Source organism: Petromyzon marinus, chromosome 40, assembly GCF_048934315.1.
Source record: "Petromyzon marinus isolate PM22_M1 ecotype Great Lakes invasive population chromosome 40, UKy_Petmar_22M1.pri1.0, whole genome shotgun sequence".
Lineage (NCBI taxonomy): Eukaryota > Metazoa > Chordata > Hyperoartia > Petromyzontiformes > Petromyzontidae > Petromyzon > Petromyzon marinus.
The window spans coordinates 6,554,964-6,576,350 of record NC_133706.1 but is presented as its reverse complement, the minus strand read 5'-3'; the positions used below and the strand labels follow the sequence as shown (position 1 = coordinate 6,576,350).

The following is a 21,387-nucleotide window of genomic DNA, read 5'->3' as shown; positions in this document are numbered from 1 at the left end:
TTGGGGAGACAAAGGCGTCCGGGCGTGGTGCTGGCCACCCACCCCCTCGTTTGCCGTTCTGGCCTTCATAGGTGCTAGCTGACAGCACTTGCCCCAACGGTCTACTGAAGGCTGCAAGGGGGATCTTTGTCTTTGTGTGAGTGCAATTGTCACTGCAGCACTTGCACCGACCGAAGTGTCAAAGGTCACAGAAGCATACAATTACAGTCAGACAAAGATGCCCCGTATAGTCTACACGGGGCTGTTGGGGAAAGTGCTGTTATGCGAGCACCTACAAACGTCGGCACGGCGCACGAGAGGTCGGTGTGGCCAGAACACCAGTCCCGGCCACACACACGCACACATCACCAATCTTAGCCACACACACACGCATACATCACAAATCCTGGCCACAAAGACAAAGATCCCCCATGTATCCTTAACAGACTGTTTGGGGAAGTGCTGTTAGTGAGCACCTATGAAGGCCGGAACGGCAAACGAGGGCGTGGGTGGCCAGCACCACGCCCGGCCGCCTTTGTCTCCCTCGTGGCGACGTTTACACACCACACCAGTTACTCATTTGAGGCCGAGTCGACCTAGGGGAGGCCCAGGTACCGGTTCAGATAATCGTCACTGGTGTTGGCCGTGAGTGGGAACTGAACTCGCATCTTCAGGTTCATAGTGCAGCGCACTAACCGCTACACCACCGCTCCCAGCCACACACGCGCCCGCGGACACAATTATAGATTGCATGGAGTTTGCAAGCTCACCATGACACCGAGTATAGGAAGCCGAGGACTGAGCCCAGGATTTTGTACTCGGTCCCAAGGCAGGCGAAGAACGGGTAAACATCTACGCCGACTTCCAGGGCGGCCAGCAGATAAACCAGAGCTGTCGGGCAGAGGCAGCGATTCGTGTAATGTTAGCATCAACAACAATGATGATGATGATCGTTGTCAACGTCGTTGAAGTCCTCATGATGGCAGCTAAAGGAGAGAAGTACTTCCAAGTGGGCGAGCCACCATGGAGATGGAGCGATAATGATGATGATGATGGTCATAATTACATCTTTATTTTTTTCGGTAAATTTGCTTGGGTCGGCAATGTGGTTAACCCAGTCAATTAAAAATATCAGCAGCAGCAACAGCAATGTCTGCATCGTCCTCATCATACGAACGATCACCTCAATCATCATGGATGTGATGATGATGCTGTTGGAGGTTGTGGTCATCATGATGTTAAATATATTTTGTATTTGTATGGTACTAGCGGTGTCAAGATCGGCCTCTGTGGAGGAGGCTCGTGAAGGCGCTTCTGGGCAATTGGAGGCGGTCGCACTTCCAACGACAGCGGGGCGCAGAGGATCGACCGCTCACAACAACGAGCGGAGCGCCGGGCAGGTTAAAACTCGTCAAGTTGGCAAAGTGGCGAGCACAGGTGGTGGTGAGACAATGACTACGATGACTGAGACAATGACAATGACGACTGAGACAATGACTATGACTGAGACAATGACTACGACTGAGACAATGAGTATGACGACTGAGACAATGACTATGACTGAGACAATGACTACGACGACTGAGACAATGACTACGACTGAGACAATGACTACGACGACTGAGACAATGACTACGACTGAGACAATGACTACGACAACTGAGACAATGACTACGACGACTGAGACAATGACTACGACTGAGACAATGACTACGACTGAGACAATGACTACGACGACTGAGACGATGACGACTGAGACGACGACGACTGAGACAATGACTACGACGACTAAGACAATGACTGCGACGACTGAGACAATGACTACGACTGAGACAATGACTATGACTGAGACAATGACTACGACGACTGAGACAATGACTACGACTGAGACAATGACTACGACGACTGAGACAATGACAATGACTACGACTGAGACAATGACTACGACTGAGACAATGACTACGACGACTGAGACGATGACGACTGAGACGACGACGACTGAGACAATGACTACGACGACTGAGACAATGACTACGACTGAGACAATGACTATGACTGAGACAATGACTACGACGACTGAGACAATGACTACGACTGAGACAATGACCTCGACGACTGAGACAATGACTACGACTGAGACAATTACAATGACGACTGAGACAATGACTACGACTGAGACAATGACTACGACGACTGAGACAATGACTACGACTGAGACAATGACTACGACGACTGAGACAATGACTATGACGACTGAGACAATGACTACGACTGAGACAATGACTACGACGACTGAGACAATGACTATGACTGAGACAATGACTATGACGACTGAGACAATGACTACGACTGAGACAATGACTACGACGACTGAGACAATGACTACGACGACTGAGACAATGACTACGACTGAGACAATGACTACGACTGAGACAATGACTACGACGACTGTGACAATGACTACGACGACTGAGACGATGACGACTGAGACGACGACGACTGAGCCAATGACTACGACGACTGAGACAATGACTATGACTGAGACAATGACTACGACTGAGACAATGACTACGACGACTGAGACAATGACTACAACTGAGACAATGACTATGACGACTGAGACAATGACTACGACGACTGAGACAATGACTATGACTGAGACAATGACTACGACGACTGAGACAATGACTACGACTGAGACAATGACTACGACGACTGAGACAATGACAATGACTACGACTGAGACAATGACTACGACTGAGACAATGACTACGACGACTGAGACGATGACGACTGAGACGACGACGACTGAGACAATGACTACGACGACTGAGACAATGACTACGACGACTGAGACAATGACTACGACTGAGACAATGACTATGACTGAGACAATGACTACGACGACTGAGACAATGACTACGACTGAGACAATGACTACGACGACTGAGACAATGACAATGACTACGACTGAGACAATGACTACGACTGAGACAATGACTACGACGACTGAGACGATGACGACTGAGACGACGACGACTGAGACAATGACTACGACGACTGAGACAATGACTACGACGACTGAGACAATGACTACGACTGAGACAATGACAATGACTGAGACAATGACTATGACTGAGACAATGACTACGACGACTGAGACAATGACTATGACTGAGACAATGACTACGACGACTGAGACGATGACGACTGAGACGACGACGACTGAGACAATGACTACGACGACTGAGACAATGACTACGACTGAGACAATGACTACGACTGAGACAATGACTACGATGACTGAGACAATGACTACGACTGAGACAATGACTACGACTGAGACAATGACTACGACGACTGAGACAATGACTATGACGACTGAGACAATGACTACGACGACTGAGACAATGACTACGACTGAGACAATGACTACGACGACTGAGACAATGACTACGACGACTGAGACAATGACGACTGAGACGACGCCGACTGAGCCAATGACTACGACGACTGAGACTGACTACGACTGAGACAATGACTACGACTGAGACAATGACTATGACGACTGTGACAATGACTACGACGACTGAGACGATGACGACTGAGACGACGACGACTGAGCCAATGACTACGACGACTGAGACAATGACTATGACTGAGACAATGACTATGACTGAGACAATGACTACGACGACTGAGACAATAACTACGACTGAGACAATGACTATGACTGACACAATGACTACGATGACTGAGACAATGACTACGACTGAGACAATGACTACGACTGAGACAATGACTACGACGACTGAGACAATGACTATGACGACTGAGACAATGACTACGACGACTGAGACAATGACTATGACTGAGACAATGACTACGACGACTGAGACAATGACTACGACTGAGACAATGACTATGACTGAGACAATGACTACGACGACTGAGACAATGACTACGACTGAGACAATGACTATGACTGAGACAATGACTACGACGACTGAGACAATGACTACCACTGAGACAATGACTATGACTGAGACAATGACTACGACGACTGAGACAATGACTACGACTGAGACAATGGCTATGACTGAGACGATAACGACAAAGACTGAGACGACAATGACGACTGAGACAATGATGACAACTGAGACGATGACTGCAACGACTGAGACAATGACTACGACGACTGAGACAATGACTATGACTGAGACAATGACTACAACGACTCAGACGATGACTACGACGACTGAGACAATGACTACGACGACTGAGACAATGACTACGACGACTGAGACGATGACAACAAAGACTGCGACAATGACTATGACGACTGAGACAATGACTATGACTGAGACAATGACTACGACGACTGAGACGATGACGACAAAGACTGAAACAATGACTACGATGACTGAGACAATGACGACTGAGATGATGACGACGACTGAGACAATGACTACGACCGAGACAATGACTATGATGACTGAGACAATGACTATGACGACTGAGACGATTACGACAAAGACTGAGATGACAATGATGACTGAGACAATGACCACGACGACAACCATGACGACTGAGACGATGACGACTGAGACAATGACTACGACGACTGAGACGATGATGACAACTGAGACAATGACGACAAAGACTGAGACGACAATGATGACTGAGACGATGATGACGACTGAGACAATGACTACGACGACTGAGACAATGACGACGACGACTGAGATGATGACGACGACGACGACTGAGATGATGATGACGACCGAGACGATGACGCCAACGAGGAGGGGAGGGGGGTGTGTCACAATTATGGCCGTGGTCATCCGGCGTCGTCCTGGGCCCCACCTTTTGCCCACGACGGAGCGACGAAGTCGAAGTAGTTGGAGAACTCGTTGGTGAAGAGCGACAACACCGTGCTGGTGGTCGCTCCGAACGCGATGCCGTACGACCAGCGGTTGCTCTGGTTGCCCACCAGGTACACGGGCCTGGACACACAGCGCCCGCTCAGCGTGTTTGTGTGTTTATGTGTGTGTATGTTTGTGTGTGTGTGCGTGTGTGTTTGTGTGTCAGTGGGGAGTGATAGTGTAGCGGTTAGCGTGCTGCGCTATGAAACTGGCGACCCGGGTTCGATTCCCGCTCACGGCCAACACCAGTGACGATTATCTGAACTGGTCCCGGGCCTCCCCTAGGTCGACTCAGCCTCAAATGAGTACCTGGTGCGGTGTGTAAACATTGCCACTAAGGAGACAAAGGTGGTCGGGCGTGGTGCTCGCCACCCACCCCTTCGTGTACCGTTCTGGCCTTCATAAGTGCTCGCTAACAGCACTTGCCTCTACAGTCTGTTAAGGCTCTATGGGGCATCTTTGTTTATTTTGTTTGTGTGTCGACTAGTCATCTGTAAGATGCGCCTGCCATTCTTCCACTGCGGTGGTGGGTGTACACCCAGGACCCCATTCCAACGTAAAGTGGCCTGGTCTCAGCTGATGAAAGTTGCAAGCGAGAATTTCATCATCGCTTGCGGCTGGGGTTGGCATCGTCCCCCACTCCTCCTGATGTCGAGGGTAAATGGGCGAGGTTTAGGACTGTGACTCATGCAGCTGCATTGCCTGCTTTGGGTACGCGGTCCAGACCTCCCCAGAGACCCTGGCTGACAGAGGAGGTGTTCAGGATGGTTGAGAAAAAGCGACAGGCCCACTGTCATCGCCTACAGAATCTCACGTCAGAGAATGAGGAGGCTTACCGCAGCCTTCGCTCGAAGGTTCAGAGAGTCGTGAGGCACTGCAAGGATGGGTGATGGTCGCGGGTTGCTGAGGAGATGGAGTCTGCCTCAGTGGCCCACGATCACAAATCCTTATTTAACTCCATCAAAAAAGTAACCTGCAGCGCCACACCTGTTACCATCATTAGGGGAAAAAATGGTGATTCAATCTCCGACCCCCAGGAACAGGTTTGCAAATTTGCTGAGCATTTCTGTGAGGTCCTGGGGGAGGGGAAATCCCTCAGCCAGGAAAACATCGTGGCACAAAGTGGGGATGACCCTGCTGAGGCTGCGGTGCCTCAAATATTGGAAGAAGTCACCCCCTGTGAGTGGCTGGCTGAGGTGCCATCTGTTGAGGAAGTACTGAAGGCGATCCGGAGTCTGAGAACAGGAAAGGCACCGGGCAGAGATGATCTCCCAAGCGAAATGCTGAGGGAGGATGGCGTTTGTGCACAGAGTGCCCTATATGACATCATAACAACAGTCTGGACCACTGGACGGGTTCTGCAGGATTGGAAGGATGTCCTGGTGGTCCCCCTCTTTCCTGTGTGGTCCCCCTCTTTAAGAAGGGGGACCACACAGACTGTAACAACTACAGGGGCATCTCACTCCTCAGTGTGCCAGGAAAGATCCTGGCAAGGATTATTCAACATCGCATTGCTAGGCACGCTGAGGAGAGGTTTGCGGAGCCCCAATGTGGTTTCAGGAAAGGGCGGTCTTGCACAGATGCCATATTTTCTGTCCGTCTGCTACAGCAGAGGTGTAGGGAATTCCAACAAGGCCTACATCTCTGATTTATTGACCTGGTCAAGGCCTATGATACCATCAGTAGGCCTGGGCTCTGGGTTGTTCTTCGTGGTTTCAGAGTCCCTGACCCCCTGCTCACGATCATTAAGGACCTTCATGATGGTGAGCGGGCCTGGGTAAAACTACGTGGCCGGGAGTCAGAGCCATTCCCTGTACACCTTGGGGTGCGACAGGGATGTCCTCTGGCTCCCAGATTATTTAACAGCTATTTTGACCACGTAGTTCATGCAGCCTTCATTAGCTGTACCGGGGGAATTTCCATTTGGTACAGATATAATGGGAGGCTGATCGATGCCCGGGTGCGGTCAAGGGATGGCTTCCTATTGGTCAACCACATTATGTATGCCGATTATTTGGTAATAGCTGCTCATTCAGAGGAGGAGTTGGAGACGCTGCTGCTGAGACTGGAGCGTGCCACTAAGAGGTGGGGCCTTACCATCAACCCCACCAAAACTAAGCACCTGCCTGGGTATTTTGTACCATCGGTCACTCCACCCCCACAACTCCCAATGAGTGATGGGGCAGTTGTGGAGAGAGTGGAGAGTTTCCCATACCTGGACAGTGCGCTTATGACCGGCTCCAGTTTAACAGTAGAGGTCTCACTCCGAATCAGTCGAGCAGCAATATATTTTCATCGGTTACGTAATGCTGTGTGGAAGCTACCTGGTCTGTCGCTCCGTACTAAGCTTCAGGTCTTCTCGGCCGCAGTCATTCCCTCCCTTCTCTATGCTTGCGAAACGTGGACCCCCCTAATGGAGCATATTCGCCGGTTAGAAACATTTAGGCTAGCCTGCCTACGATCCATCCTGGGTTTAACCAGGCTGGAATGTGTGAGGAGTTCACAAATTCTTGAAAGACCTGGACAAGGTCCCATCGGTGAGCTCCTCCGGCAGTCAAGGCTGCATTGGCTGCGTCATGTAGCCCGCATGCCCAGCCACCGCATGCCTAAACAGCTTTTGTTCGGCCCGATCGAGGGGGCTAAACGGGCACGGCACGGGCTAGAGAAGAGATGGAGTGATGTGGTACAGGAGGACGTGGAGGTGAGTGGACTTGCCGATGACTGGTACCAGCGGTGTCAAGATCGGCCTCTGTGGAGGAGGCTCGTGAAGGACGCTACTGGGCAGTTGGAGGCAGTCGCCCTTCAACAACAACGGAGGAGCAATGCTCACAACAACGAGTGAAGTGCCGGGTGGTTAAAGCACAGCAAGTTGGCACAGTAGAGGGCACAGGTGTGCATCAACCAGTCATCTCAGTCATCTTCTCAGTCAGTCGACCCGTGGCACCTGCTGGGTCTGCCCCGTGACCTCCTGCCAGCGGGCGTTCAACACTTCACGTGGCCTCAAGGTGCACATCGCCTGGCACAAGCGTCATGGTGACGTCACCGCCACTTACTGGCGAATGGCGGTTGTTGTTGTTTGTGTGTTTGTGTGTGCGTGCGTGTGTGTGTTTGTGTGCGTGTGTGCGTTTGTGTGTATGTGTGTGCGTGTGTGTTTGTGTGTGCATGTGTGTTTGTGTGTGTGTTTGTGTGTGTGTGTGTGTTTGTGCGTGTGTGTGTGCATGTGTGTGTGCGTGCGTGTGTGTGTGCGTATGTTTGTGTGTGCGGGCGGTAGTGCAACGGTTACGGGAGCGGTGGTGTAGCGGATACCGCGCTGCTGTGCTACGAAACCTGGCGACCTGGGTTCGATTCCCGCTCATGGCCGGTGATAGCGAGTATCTGAACCGGTCCCTGGGCCTCCCCTAGGTCGACTCAGCCTCAAATGAGTAGCTGGTGCGGCGCATAATCGTCGCCACTGGGGTTGGCCACACACCCCCTCGTGTGCCGTGCCGGCCTTCATAGATGCTCGCTAACAGCACTTGCCCCAGCAGTCTTTTTAGGCTAGACGGGGATCTTTGTGTGTGCCCAGGCGGCTATGGAGAGCGGCGCGCTACGAACTCCGACGACCCGAGTTCGATTCCCGCTCACGTTCAATAACAGTGGCGAGTATATATATATACACACATATGAACCGGTTATGGGCCTCCGCAAGGTCTACTCAGCCTTAAATGAGCGGTGGCGGCCTTCATAGGTCCTCGCCACGTTGGCACTTGCCCCAACGGGTCTGTTGAGAGGCTACGCGGGGGACCTTTGTCATTGTGCGCTTACACCACAATGCCGAAGCGGCGGTTGAGGGGGAACCGCTCGTCCAGTTCGTGCCCGCGGACGCGGCGCTGCAGGAACGACAGCAGGATGATGACGACGATCTGCCGGGGAGACACGCGGGGGGGGGGGGGGCACGGGGATACACGGGGGGGGGCAAAGGGGGAGACACGGGGGGGGGGCACGGGGGGAAGAACGGGGAGAGACACTTTGACGTACGGACGGGAAAGGTGTGCGGAGACACGGAGCCCGGGACACGCGAGCAGACGCAGGCAGAGAGACGCGGTGAGACGCGAGGAGACACAGGGAGAGACGTGCGGACACACTGCCTTGCGTCGAACAGCTTTCAAAACTCGATCAAAAAGGTCGAGACGTCAGCGTGGCTACCGCCGTTGATGCCACCACCACCACCACCACGTCTCGCCAACGCGTCCTACCCTCCACCAGATTCCGCGGCTGCTACGAAGGAGACACGCAGCGATCTCCGTGACCGGCCTTGACCGTGTCTCAATCACCTGACCGTGTCTCACCACCTCCCCTTTGCTCTCCTCCTTGGTCGGCAGACTCGAGGAGACCGCTCCCATGTCTGTCTCTTACCACATTGACCCCTGTGACCTCTGATCCGGCCTTACCCTACCATCGACACGCACCGCCTGCCGCGTGTCTCTCCCCAGAGCTTCTGCCTTGCTCATCCGTGTCCCGCCACGACATTCCGAGCATCTGACTTCAAGCGACACCCGCCTCAATATCCAGGCGAACGATTATGAAGCCGGTCTGTTGCTTCTCAAATGCCACGCGAGATTCAGCACATTGGCACGTTTTGAAGGCAGCCTTAATAATAATGAGGGATGGCGAGTTTTTTCTATATTTTTTGCCTTTTCACTACAGCCCAGGAGACACGGCCCTAGAAAATATTTACAAGAGAAGAGCAGAGCCATTTGCTTTTTGTCTGTGTATGTGTGTGGGTGTAAAAGCTGCATTGCTTAATGGGCTTCATGCCCCATCATTAAAGGGGGAGGGGGGGGGGAGCGGTAGAGCTGGGATGTCAACATTTCACATCGCCTGACGAAGCTGGTGGTTGTAATCACCACTGAAACCTCGGAAGCCACCCATCCACCTCGTAGCGCCGGGACATATTTCAATCGACTTTACTGAGTCGATCAAGCTCACCGCCGGGGGAAACGCTTACCGCAGGGATGAGGGAGAAATGCATGAACCAAGCCATGTTTATGCTGGACTTGCAGGTCCTGTTGAATGGAAACATAACAGAGAAATAAATAAAGCCAACGAGGATGAGTTGCAAGATTTAAACATTTCGGATTATTCCTTTTGGTGTGATTTTATATGGTCATGAAAAAAAGAATAGGGTTTAGCCTTTCCGGCAAGAATACAGGTTAAGGTGTTCAAACACCAAATAGACATCTATCGCAAGCAGGGCCAGAGCCACAGCGGAGCTGGGGGGGGGGGGGGGAGCTTAGCCCCCCCTGAAATTTTGGGAAAGTCGGTAATCGGGATAACCGGATGTCCGGCTGCTGCAAAATGCTGCAGGCTGCCACCTTGTGCTGCCACCTTGTGTTGCCCTGCAGGCTGCTTGAGCGGCAGCCTTTCAAACTTATCGAACTCATTAGCCACCATCAGCGGCTCCGACCTATTAATAAACTCCACGTTCAAATCCAATAAAATTTGTTTTATACATTTGTGGTGCCCATTGGAAAATATAAACACACTGAGATATCTCAGAATATTGAAGTCAGCCCCCCCCAAAGTCAAAATCCTGGCTCCGCCCCTGATAGCGAGGCACCAAGTGTGCATTATCATCATGATTAATTATCATCATCTTGATGCTGCCAAAAAAGGGTCCCATACTGTACATTTGTTAAGATCACTTGCATTATGTACCAATTTCAAATGTCAACATGCGAACAATAGTGACGTCACCCCATGCCACGTGACATGGCATGGGGGGCCTCTATCTATTGGTGGATTTAGAATTTCTGGAATGGCACAAACCTAGTCCCATAAATAATAAAGAGTACAGAAGGTTCAAGTTTGCCAGAGTAAAATGAAAAGGACAATTTTCTACCTAAGGCTTCGGGACAAGATTATTTCCACAGATAATAAATATGCCCATAATGCTTTGAAGAAGGGGCATTGCCTGACAAGTGATGATGATGATGCTTCTGATGGTAAAGAAACGCACGGAAGTGACATGGAAGTGAGGTCATGATTTCGGATCAATGCAGAACTATTTTGGCCGCGAAGGTTTTAAAGGGGGCTCCCACGTTTAGCGAGCTGATGGTGTCTGCTGGAGTAATTCCGCGATCCATAATCAAATTACTTTTAAAATGTAGCTTTCCCAAAAGTGTCAATGCCGTAAACATAAATTCAAGATAAAATATATATTTTCTGTCTCTCTTTGGTTCTTTCGGTAAGAGCACGTAATTTTTTTTTTAAATAATGGAATACGACGTTTCGATTGCAACACAAGCAGTCGTCATCAGGTAGAACTAAATTTGAGAGAGAGACAAAACACAGACACGGAGACACACAGACAGACACACAAGCAGAGAGAGAGAGACAACACAGAGACACACAAAGAGAGACACACAACATAGACACACTCTGTGTCATAGACACTCTGTGTCAGACACACAAGCAGAGAGAGACAAGACAGAGACACAGAGAAAGACACACACAACATAGACACACTCTGTGTCATAGACACTCTGTGTCAGACACACAAGCAGAGAAAGACAACACAGAGACACACAGAGAGAGACACAACACAAACACACAGACAGACACACAAGCAGAGAGAGACAACACAAAGACACACAGAGAGACACATAACACAAACACACAGACAGACACACAAGCAGAGAGAGACAACACAGAGACACACAGAGAGAGACACACAACATAGACACACAGACAGACACACAAGCAGAGAGAGGCAACACAGAGACACAGAGAGAGACACACAACACAAACACACAGACAGACACACACACAGAGACAACACAGAGACACACAGAGAGAGACACACAACACAAACACACAGACAGACACACAAGCAGAGAGAGACAACACAGAGACACACAGAGAGAAACACACACAGAGACACAGAGAGAGAGACAACACAGAGACACACAGAGAGAGACAACACAGAGACACACAGAGAGAGACAACACAGAGACACACAGAGAGAGACACACAACATAGACACTGAACCGATCCTGCTATCCGCCCCCCTCCCCTCCACCAACCTGCACTGGCCAGGGTGGTGGTGAAATATGGTCAAAACAACTCATCACGACTGACATTGGGGGGGGGGGGCTTTATCCACGGGTAGACTGAGAATCATTGTAATTTTGTAATTTATCATTTTAATAGGGTGGCACAACAGTGGTCAGTCGCAGCAGAGCACAGCTACACAGGTTAGACGCTTTCTGGAGAGCAATGGAAAGGATAATTCAACACGTAAATATTTCAGCACAAAATAATTATCGCAGATAGGCAACCTAAGCAATACTGCTATAAAGTAGCGCCATTTCCCGAAATGTGTTGATGATGATAATGCTGATGGGTGTATTGATTCAGATAATTCAGTGATTGCTGCTTCTGCTGATGATGGTGGCATTGGTGATGATAATGCTTTGCTTGTAACTGAAGATGATGACGGTGGTATTACTGATAGTATTGCTGCAACTGATGTTAATGATGATGGTATTTGTGGCATTAATGCTGCTGCTGCTGATTGCAATACCAATGTTTCCCCAAAAGCTATTTTTAAAATAGCACACTCACAAAATCCCCCGACATAACTTCCATATTAGTTTTTTCCCTATGCGGGCAGTGACCTGAAAAATGTGTTGAGTTGTTAATGATGCCCCCTTCTGCGTCCATTCGGACAGAGGGAGTTGAACTTGGCATTCAGGGTTGCTGCAATATCATATTTGACACGATTAAACAAAATCACACTTGAGTGTGTCGATGATCACAATCTTGATTTGAAGCTTTCGTGACTGCAGGAATTACTCTTTGGTTCTTTCAGTAAAGTTATGTAGAAAGAAAATAAATTAAATAGAATACGGACGTCTCGATTGCAACTCGATTGATGACGACTGCTTGTGTTGCAATCCAAACAGTCGTATTCTATTATTTATTTAATTTAATTTCTACGTGACTTCACCGTTGTGTTTCCCGTGCTTTGCTGAACGTACTGCCAGCATGAACATGGACACCTGAAACGTTATTCTAAGTGCAATTCCTTCAGAAGCCCGCAATGAATGAGTCGTCTCATCACGGCATTCTGTAATCCTGTAGTTTGCGCCGGACAGGAATGCTTGCTCTGGAAAAGAGGGAATGACTCAGAGGGGATGAAAAATTGCACACTGGGTTTGTGGACAGGTTTACTTAAAAAAAGTGAGCGAACGAATTGGTTGTTCGTATGAATATATTTTTGGGGGGTTAGGTTGCATAAATATAAAAGCATCGTTTTCAGGATCAGAATATTTATGTACACTGGAGGAATCCGATGAGCTATGAAGCTCTTTTTCACGGACGTTAAGTCACCAGCACTTGACACAGCCACTTAGTAAAGGTTTGTCACGTGAACAAAGTGTGCCAATTAGCTGTTACTTAACGACACATAATTACCTGATCTAACCCAAAAACTTTTACTATGAATATTACTGGTCATGAAAGCCTTACATTAATTGTTTGTTGTTGTTTATTTCTGTGAATTCAATTGACTTCATTGTTTTACTTGTTTGTATTTGTATTGCTTTTGTCGTTTTGGTGACCCAGGTGACCTTTGCGAATGACATTCGTCCAACCAAAAAGCTTGCCTTGAGCTCCCACCTGCGGTTAAAACTCGAAACCCCGAATGCACGAATGACAGAGGACTTTGTGAAGGTAGTGTACAGTTCGACCAAAAAAAACCGCGCTCTTGTAATCTTCATGCGATGTCTGCACAGAGATAGGGGCCGATTTTACGATGCCGGATGGGCTCTGTGTGGTCGGGACACTGATGTTGGGTAATGCCACCCAGGCACCATTACTCTGCTTGGTACGGGCGATCTTTGACTTTTACATTGCCGCCACGTGGTGTTTGTTCTGCCAAAATACCGCAGAGATCATCACACACACACACACCCCACCCCACACAAACAGAGCACAAAAATAATTAACGGTGTTCCCGTGTGTTCAGGTACAAAGGTGCACAGGCGCAAATACGGCGCTTTTGTAACCACCTTGATCAATAACACTGTCTTGCAGTGGATGAAATACACAAACTGAACTACTTTATATTCTTAGCTATTTCGGTAAAAGTCAATAAAATAAGAAAAGGAAATTTTATTATTTTATTGTTTCCCTTCAACGTGACTTTACCGAAAGAGCTAAGAATATGAATTACTGCAGTCACGAAAGCTTTAAATCAAAATTGAACTACTTTTTTTTTATTTTACCAGGTAAGACCCGCTGAGCTAAATAGCTCTTTTTCAGAAGCGACCTGGCTATGACAAATCATAGCTCAGCGAAGTGGGGGCTTATCGTGTGGACATTTATATCAGCCACATAGCTCTAAACTCGTGATGTTCATTCCAAACGTGGAGGGAAGACCCGGAAAAAAATCCACGCGACCACGGGAAGAGATAGAGACATGCAAACTTCAAATATACAGCAGCATATTTGATCGAACCCACGGCCTCCTGTATACCAATATAGTAACTACTTCAGCACACCGGTGCATTGGGGAGTAAACCCACAGCACTTTTGAGTACCGACCGCGACGCTGTCGCCAGTGATTACAACGACCAGCTTCATCAAACCGCGATGGATAACATTGTGGTGGCGAAAGCTTACGCGACGACATCGCGATTCGACGTGTTTATAGAGACGCGGGACTGAGCGGGAGAGCGCCCTGGCTACGGAAGAAGGGACAGCGACGGACGCGCGGTCGAGGCTAATAACGGAGCGGCAGCCAAGGAATGGAACGCGTCCGGGATGGGGCCGTCCGTCGCCGCCGAGGAGGAGACGGAGCGATTTAAATCGACTCGCTTTCAGGGGTGGGGGGGGGGGGGAGTTTTTCGAATACCGTTCAACATTTCAAGATTCGCTCGAGGCAATGCGAAACGGTGGTGCCTTAATGAATAACGTCACGCAGGACTCTCAACGAGAGAGCCGCATGCGGCTCTCTGGAGCAGTGGGGGGTGGGTTCGTTCCACGTCGCAGAACCGCGCGGGGCGGTGGTGGCCACGACTGGCGGTGACCATGGCTGCTGATAAATGATGATGCATGATTATAATCATGCATTATTATTATTGTTGTGATGTGTGTGCACGCGTTCTACTCACCGGTTCGTCTCGAACGGTTCCATTGTTGATTTCGTCTCGCCGTCTCCCCGTTGCGCAATTGGCCAACACAGTCGAATGTACAATGCAGTTCACTTCCCTGTTGAGCTCAGCAGTGGCGGTGGACAGAAACAGAAACGGCCGCTTTACCCCTCCGGATTCATCCTCAAACACCCACGTGCTGTGCGCAGGGTGGGGGGGGTTACGACTCTTGTCGCCTTGGGATGACTGGTTGGAGATCTCATCCTGACGTAAGGGTCAGAGTCCATGCAGCACACACATACGGTCCTTGCATACACCCACCAAAGACGAAGATCCCCCGTACAGCCTTTACAGACCATTGGAGCAAGGGCTGTTCGGCAAGCGCTGTTAGCGAGCACCTATTGAGGCTGTACCGGCACGGCACACGTGGGTGGCCAGCACCATGCCCGACCGACTTTGTCTCCCCAGCGGCAATGTTTACGCAGGTACTCGTTTGCGGCTGAGTCGACCTAGGGGAGTCGCAGGACCGGTTCAGATAATCGTCACCGGTGTTCACCGTGAACGGGAATCGAATTCGTGTCTCCGGGTTCGTAGCGCAGGGTGCTAACCGCTGCGCCACCGCTCCCATACACCCACATGTATACACACACTAAGACAAAGACAACGATCTCCCGTCTCGCCTACACTTGGGGCAAGTGCTATTCGAGAACATATGAAAGCCAAAGTGGCACACGAATTACCGTAGTGGTGTGTTCAACTTCCCATGCCAATGCAGTATTCAAGCAATTACAAGCATACCTTTATTACGACTCTCCACTGTACCGAAATTCGCTCTCTCCTTCCCATGCTCCTACTCCCCTTCTTGTGATATGCCACGGGTAAAAATAAGTTGTATCCAGTATTAATAAGATGTGTTTAATCCATCAGGCCATTGTCTTTTCAGACCAACATCATCAAGCAGCACTGGTTTAATTAAGAAGACGGGGAATTAGTTTCAACCGTCTGGGTCTCATCAGCAGTCAAGGCTTTGTTAAACAACTGCTGCTGGATTGCCAGATGTTTGTTGGCAAGAGCACCCCATGTAATAAAGCATTAAATTAAATGGCCAGTGTACACCAACGTGTGTGGAACATATTAGTACAGGCTACACTGAGATGGACTGTTGCCTAGGGGTTCTCTTCGAAGAGATAGGGCCTTCGAGGTGGTGTGAGTGCATGGGTGTGTATATATATGGGCGTGTATGTCGAGATGTGTAGGTATGTATGTTGAACTTCTTTCGAATCCTACGTAGCCAACCGCGCTAATCGGAGGTGTGGATGTGTGTATGTATGCTCAGCAGGGATCGGCAGCACCTTGGTTTAGCGCACTCCACTATAAGATGGGCGGTGACCTGAGTTCAAATACCGCTCACGGCCCAACGTCAGTGGAGAATATCTGAACCGGTCCAGCGCCTCGCCTGGGTTGGCTAAGCTTCAAATGAGTACTCGGTGGGGCGTGGAAACATCAGCACTGGGGAGACAAAGGCGGCTGGGCGTAGCGCTAACCACACCACACCCTCGTGCGCCGTAACAGCAGCCTACACCCCGTGTGTGTGGTGTAGGCTGCCTGGGAATCTTTGTCCTTGTATTCATGTCTATTGGGGTATATGTGTGTGTACATATGGGTACGTTGGTTTTTTGTCTTTGTGTGTGTATATATGTGTGTGGGTATGTATTTGGACTTCTCCACATCCATCTCCTCCATCAGGGGTGGCCAACCTGCATCAGACCAAGAGCTGAAAAGTACCCGTGAGTTCTGCAAAAAGCCAATTTGTATACAGTAGACTTTCAATTATCCACGTGTGAAATTTTGATTTTAAGCTTTCGTGACTGCAGGGATTGATATTATTGGTTCTTTCGGTAAAGTCACGTGATTTTCACACCTGATGACGATTGCTTGTGTTGCAGTCGAAACGTCGTGATAATTTTATTGTTTTATATTTTTATTATTGTATTGTTTCCCTTCTACGCGACTGTACCGAAAGAACCAAGAATATGTGTGGTTTATCCGATTTGCGGATTTACCGCGCGCACCTGAGATTTTGGCATGAATGAATAACTCGTGGATTTTCCCTTAAGCCCAAATCAATAATTTAAAAACAGTTATACATTGTTCTTCTTGGAAATGTGTTATGACAAGTCACGTGCTCAAACCGAATAAAAGTGATCCGGTTAATCCAAAATCCGCGTGATCACACCCACAGTACAGTGGTTGCAATATATTTACAACAGTGGGCGGAATTTGGTTGATGTTGATTGGAGTGGCTCATGATTCCATCTACCGAGTGGGGCGAGTCTTCTGCGCGGGAGCAGGAAAGTGTTATGATCACTGAGCATCGATTGGGCAATCGTTAGTTGTTGGTATAGAGATCGGCGGTTTTGGATTATCCCGTCATTAGCGCCGATAATCCAGAGCCTACTGTACATATATACACGTGTATATATTGACAATTGTTTTGGCACATCACGGGAGACGTGAATTAGTATTTGCTACTACTGCGAGAGTACGTTCTACGTTATGGCCCCTTCGATAAGATCCGCACGTGGTGGATTAAATAGCCACATGCAGGCTCGGGAGACGCCAGTTGGCCACTGCAGTGACCTAAACAGGGACGCCTCTACTTACGAGCATTCGACTTACGAACTTTCAGAGATACAAATAAACCTATATTCTTTGTTTCTGCGTGGACTAAATATTGGCCGTTCTATAGGATTCGGAGGTGGGGGGGGGGGTGTCAGGCGTACGTACGCAGGTGGGGGGTGTAAAGAGTCCGCGTGCGTACAGGGAGCGGGAAGGGATCAAGTTTTGACAGATGTTTGCGTACCTACTAAATGGATGGCCCCGAAGCGATCGGTCGTCGTCTTCACAGCACCCGGGCGCGGTTCGTCCACTAGGGGGCGATGATAAATGATTTTTGTAATGAAGAAATACTTTTCTAGAAATTGTTTTGTTGTGTTTAAAATTTAGGTTTTAAATATAACGACTCTTTGAACGTGAATTGCCCAATGAAGATAACATTTTAATTCTGACTTGTGCCTCGGGGAGGTCTCGGGGCGGCTGCGAAGGCGTCCGAGTGAGAGATTTCCCCTTCTTCAGTCATCGCGATCAGCTTCGCATTTTAGCCACGCCATTTGACACCCATATAGGTCGGTGAAGAAGGCGCCCGTGGCTGTAGGGAGACGATGTCAAGACGCAAGGTTGCACCAAGGCCGTAGCCATGGAGTCAACATTGGGGGGGGGGGGACGACCAAATCTTCCAGGGGGTTTGGGGGTCCCCCCCCCCCAGAAAAAAATCTAAATTTGAAAACTCATTTCCGGCTATTTCTTGCGTAAAATGTTAAAAAATTCACTAACACATACGATGGGCTTTTTTATTATATTTTTACAATCATGTCTAATAGTGTTATTGTATTACATTGCTCTGTTTTTTTATTTTTTACCTTTTCTTATTTCATTGTATGTAATGGCAGAGATTAGGGATAAATAAAGTACAACCATAACCACAATCATATAAACCGAAATCTATTTTATAGCAACATATTGGGGGGGGGGGGGGTGGGGGGTGGGGGGCATTTTGAGCATATTTGAATATTGGGGTGGATGTGTCCCCCCCAATATATATTATAATTACGGCCTTGGGTTGCACTGTGGAAATATAGAGCAGCTCACGGCTTTTGGCAGTGTGAAAGGGGTTGTGCGGTGTGGACTTGCGGGTCATTGGGGACAGCATGTGGGTGCGTTGTCGTTGTTGTTTTGTTGTCGTCTGTTTGTAAATGCCTACCGTTGGTAGATAAGACTGTTGTATCACGGGAAGGCCAATAACACGAACGTTGTCCAATCAATTCCAAATTTTGCACACGTGCTCAGATCCGGTGACAATGCATGCCTGTATTAAAATCGGCATCGATTAATCAATTAATCGACTCATTTAAAGCAATTTACATTTTGCATGGACGACTTATTCTAAATTGAGAACGCCGTATTTTCAGAGGCCACTGACAACATCCCCATCTGGTGGGAATTTCACGGAGCCGCCACTGACGGTACAGTGTGTCCAACTTCTTTCGCACCGTACGTAGCCAACCGTGCGAATCGGAGGTGCGGGCGAAGGACACTGACACTAATCAAGAGGTCCGCTGTGACGACGGCTGCCCCTTCAACATAGCCAGGCAAAATTAAGGTGGGGAAATCGCAGGAGTCAACACACCCACAGTGCAATAGATGCGCCTCACCCTGGGCGGACCATCAAAGTAACCATGGTGCTACCCCTGTCAGGTTAATTATGAGTTGGGTTGCTCCCGCTATCCCGATACGAATCAGAACCCTGTACCTTTACTCTATGGGCCCTTCAAAAGCTTTTACGTAGCTGTAATAAATAAAAAAAAAGTTAAATACATTATTGGACGCCATATATACGATATGATTAAAACGCTAATTTGTAAAGGAAATTAACACTTTTTTACGATTAAACACTTGAGCAACGCCACTAAAAAAATATTCTGGGTAATGTTCGTTCATGACACAAGTGGCGTTACTAGATTAGAGGTTTTCACCTCTGGTTGTGTAAGTTTTGTCGAGCGATGAGAATCCTGGCCACATCTAGCATCATAATCGGTGATATTTGAACCAGTCCCTGGCTAAAGTGGCGAAGTATGGTCAAACAGCCTCCATGACCCATACGAATAGAATTGATCATTTTCTTTCATGAATTCATTCTTTATGTTAACTGCACAACTGATTAGAATATTGCCACATTTGCATTTTGTAAAAATATATATATAGGTATGCTAAAGCAGGCCAAACATTTCCCGCGAGCCTTTTGCCCGCCCAAGGATGGGTGTATTGCAGTAAATCTGAAACTTGCACGCGAAAATCAGACCGCGACGTGATATATTCATTACATCAATTCGTGCGCAATTTGTAAGGCCATTGTGACACAGACTTATTTCATTTAACAGTTATAACAACTTGTTCATCACGACGTCCTTTTTTACTTTGATGTCTCAACAGCGTTACGGAGATCGCGTGACGTGAGGGTTCTGCCTTTGTAGTGAGAGTTGTCAGTTGACGCCGAGGAGGGGGGAGGAGGCGCCTCGCCCCCCCCCCATGTGGAGTGACGTCACCCGCTAATTATTATTAATGGTGGGGTGTCCATTTGGAGGACGTCACGTGTTCATGACAATTAATGAGGGGGGCTGTTCGTTGTGGACTGACGCCACCTGTTCATTATTATTAACGAGGGGGGATGGCCGACGTGGAGTGACGTCACGCGAGGGACACACAAACATTCTTGGCTCATTATTAAAGTAGTAACCAGTTTAACGATGGCAACGGTTTGTTCTGACTAGCTGCATTCACAAAAAAAGAATGCCCTTTCCCATCAGTGCTCCTGGCACGCAATTTTTTGCATGTTATAAACCTTTAATGTGACTAAAAATATATATTTTAATTATTATCGGGGGATAGCGCGAACGCAGCCCCCCAGGACCACAAATGCCACAGTCGAGTTTCCCGCATTTGGGGAAATCACAGGGGTCAACCCACCCGCAGTGCAATGGATTAGCCTCCCCTGTCAGGTAAGTATGAGTTGGGTTGCTCCCACTATCCCTATACGAACCCCAACCCTGTACCTTTACTCTAGGGGCCCTTCAAAAGATTTTACGTGTTCTATGGTTCTTTCGGTAAAGAGCCATAGAATATGAATTCCTGCAGTCACGAAAGTTTTAAGCCCAGCTTTTACGTGGCTGTAATTAAAAAAAAAAGTTAAATAAATTAATGGATATCATATATGAAGACTATGTGATTAAAACACTAATTTGTAAATAAATTATCACTTTTTTATTATTAAACACTAAACTGAAGTCAGGTTTTTGAGCAAATCCCCTAAAAATGTATTCTGGGTAATGTTAGCTCATGACACAAGCGGCGTTACTAGATTAGAGGTTTTCACCTCTGGTTCTGTAAGTTTTGTCAGGCGATGAGAACCCTGGCCACATCCAGGATCATAATCTGTGATATTTGTACCGGTCCCTGGCCAAAGTGGCGAAGCATGGTCAAACAGCCTCCATGACCCATACGAAAATAATTTATCATTTTATTTCATATAATCATTCTTGATGTTAACTCCACAACTGATTAGTATATTGCCACGTGCATTTAGTTAAAAAAAATAGGTATGCGAAAGCAGGCCAAACATTTCCCGCGAGCCTTTTGCCCGACCAAGGACGAGTGTATTACAGTAAATCTGAAACTTGCAAGCAAAAAGCAGCCCGCAACGTGATATATTCATTGCATCAATTAGTGCGCAA

At 48.3% G+C, this 21,387-nt stretch overlaps 1 protein-coding gene and 1 pseudogene across 1 annotated transcript in view; both read right to left on the bottom strand.

Annotated features, from left to right (window-relative positions):
• LOC116950780 (stimulated by retinoic acid gene 6 protein-like) overlaps window positions 1-15,309 on the bottom strand; it is a 33,246-nt gene extending 17,937 nt beyond the window's left edge. The window contains exons 1-5 of the mRNA XM_032968839.2: window positions 15,062-15,309; window positions 9,892-9,949; window positions 8,709-8,806; window positions 4,846-4,985; window positions 750-870 (exon numbers count right to left, since the gene is read on the bottom strand). Coding sequence (XP_032824730.2) covers window positions 750-870; window positions 4,846-4,985; window positions 8,709-8,806; window positions 9,892-9,949; window positions 15,062-15,084 — 440 coding nt within the window. The 5' untranslated portion in view covers window positions 15,085-15,309. The remainder of the gene's footprint in view (window positions 1-749; window positions 871-4,845; window positions 4,986-8,708; window positions 8,807-9,891; window positions 9,950-15,061) is intronic.
• Window positions 15,310-20,535: 5,226 nt separating this feature from the next.
• LOC116950857 (U1 spliceosomal RNA) lies at window positions 20,536-20,663 on the bottom strand (annotated as a pseudogene).
• Window positions 20,664-21,387: the final 724 nt, after the last annotated feature.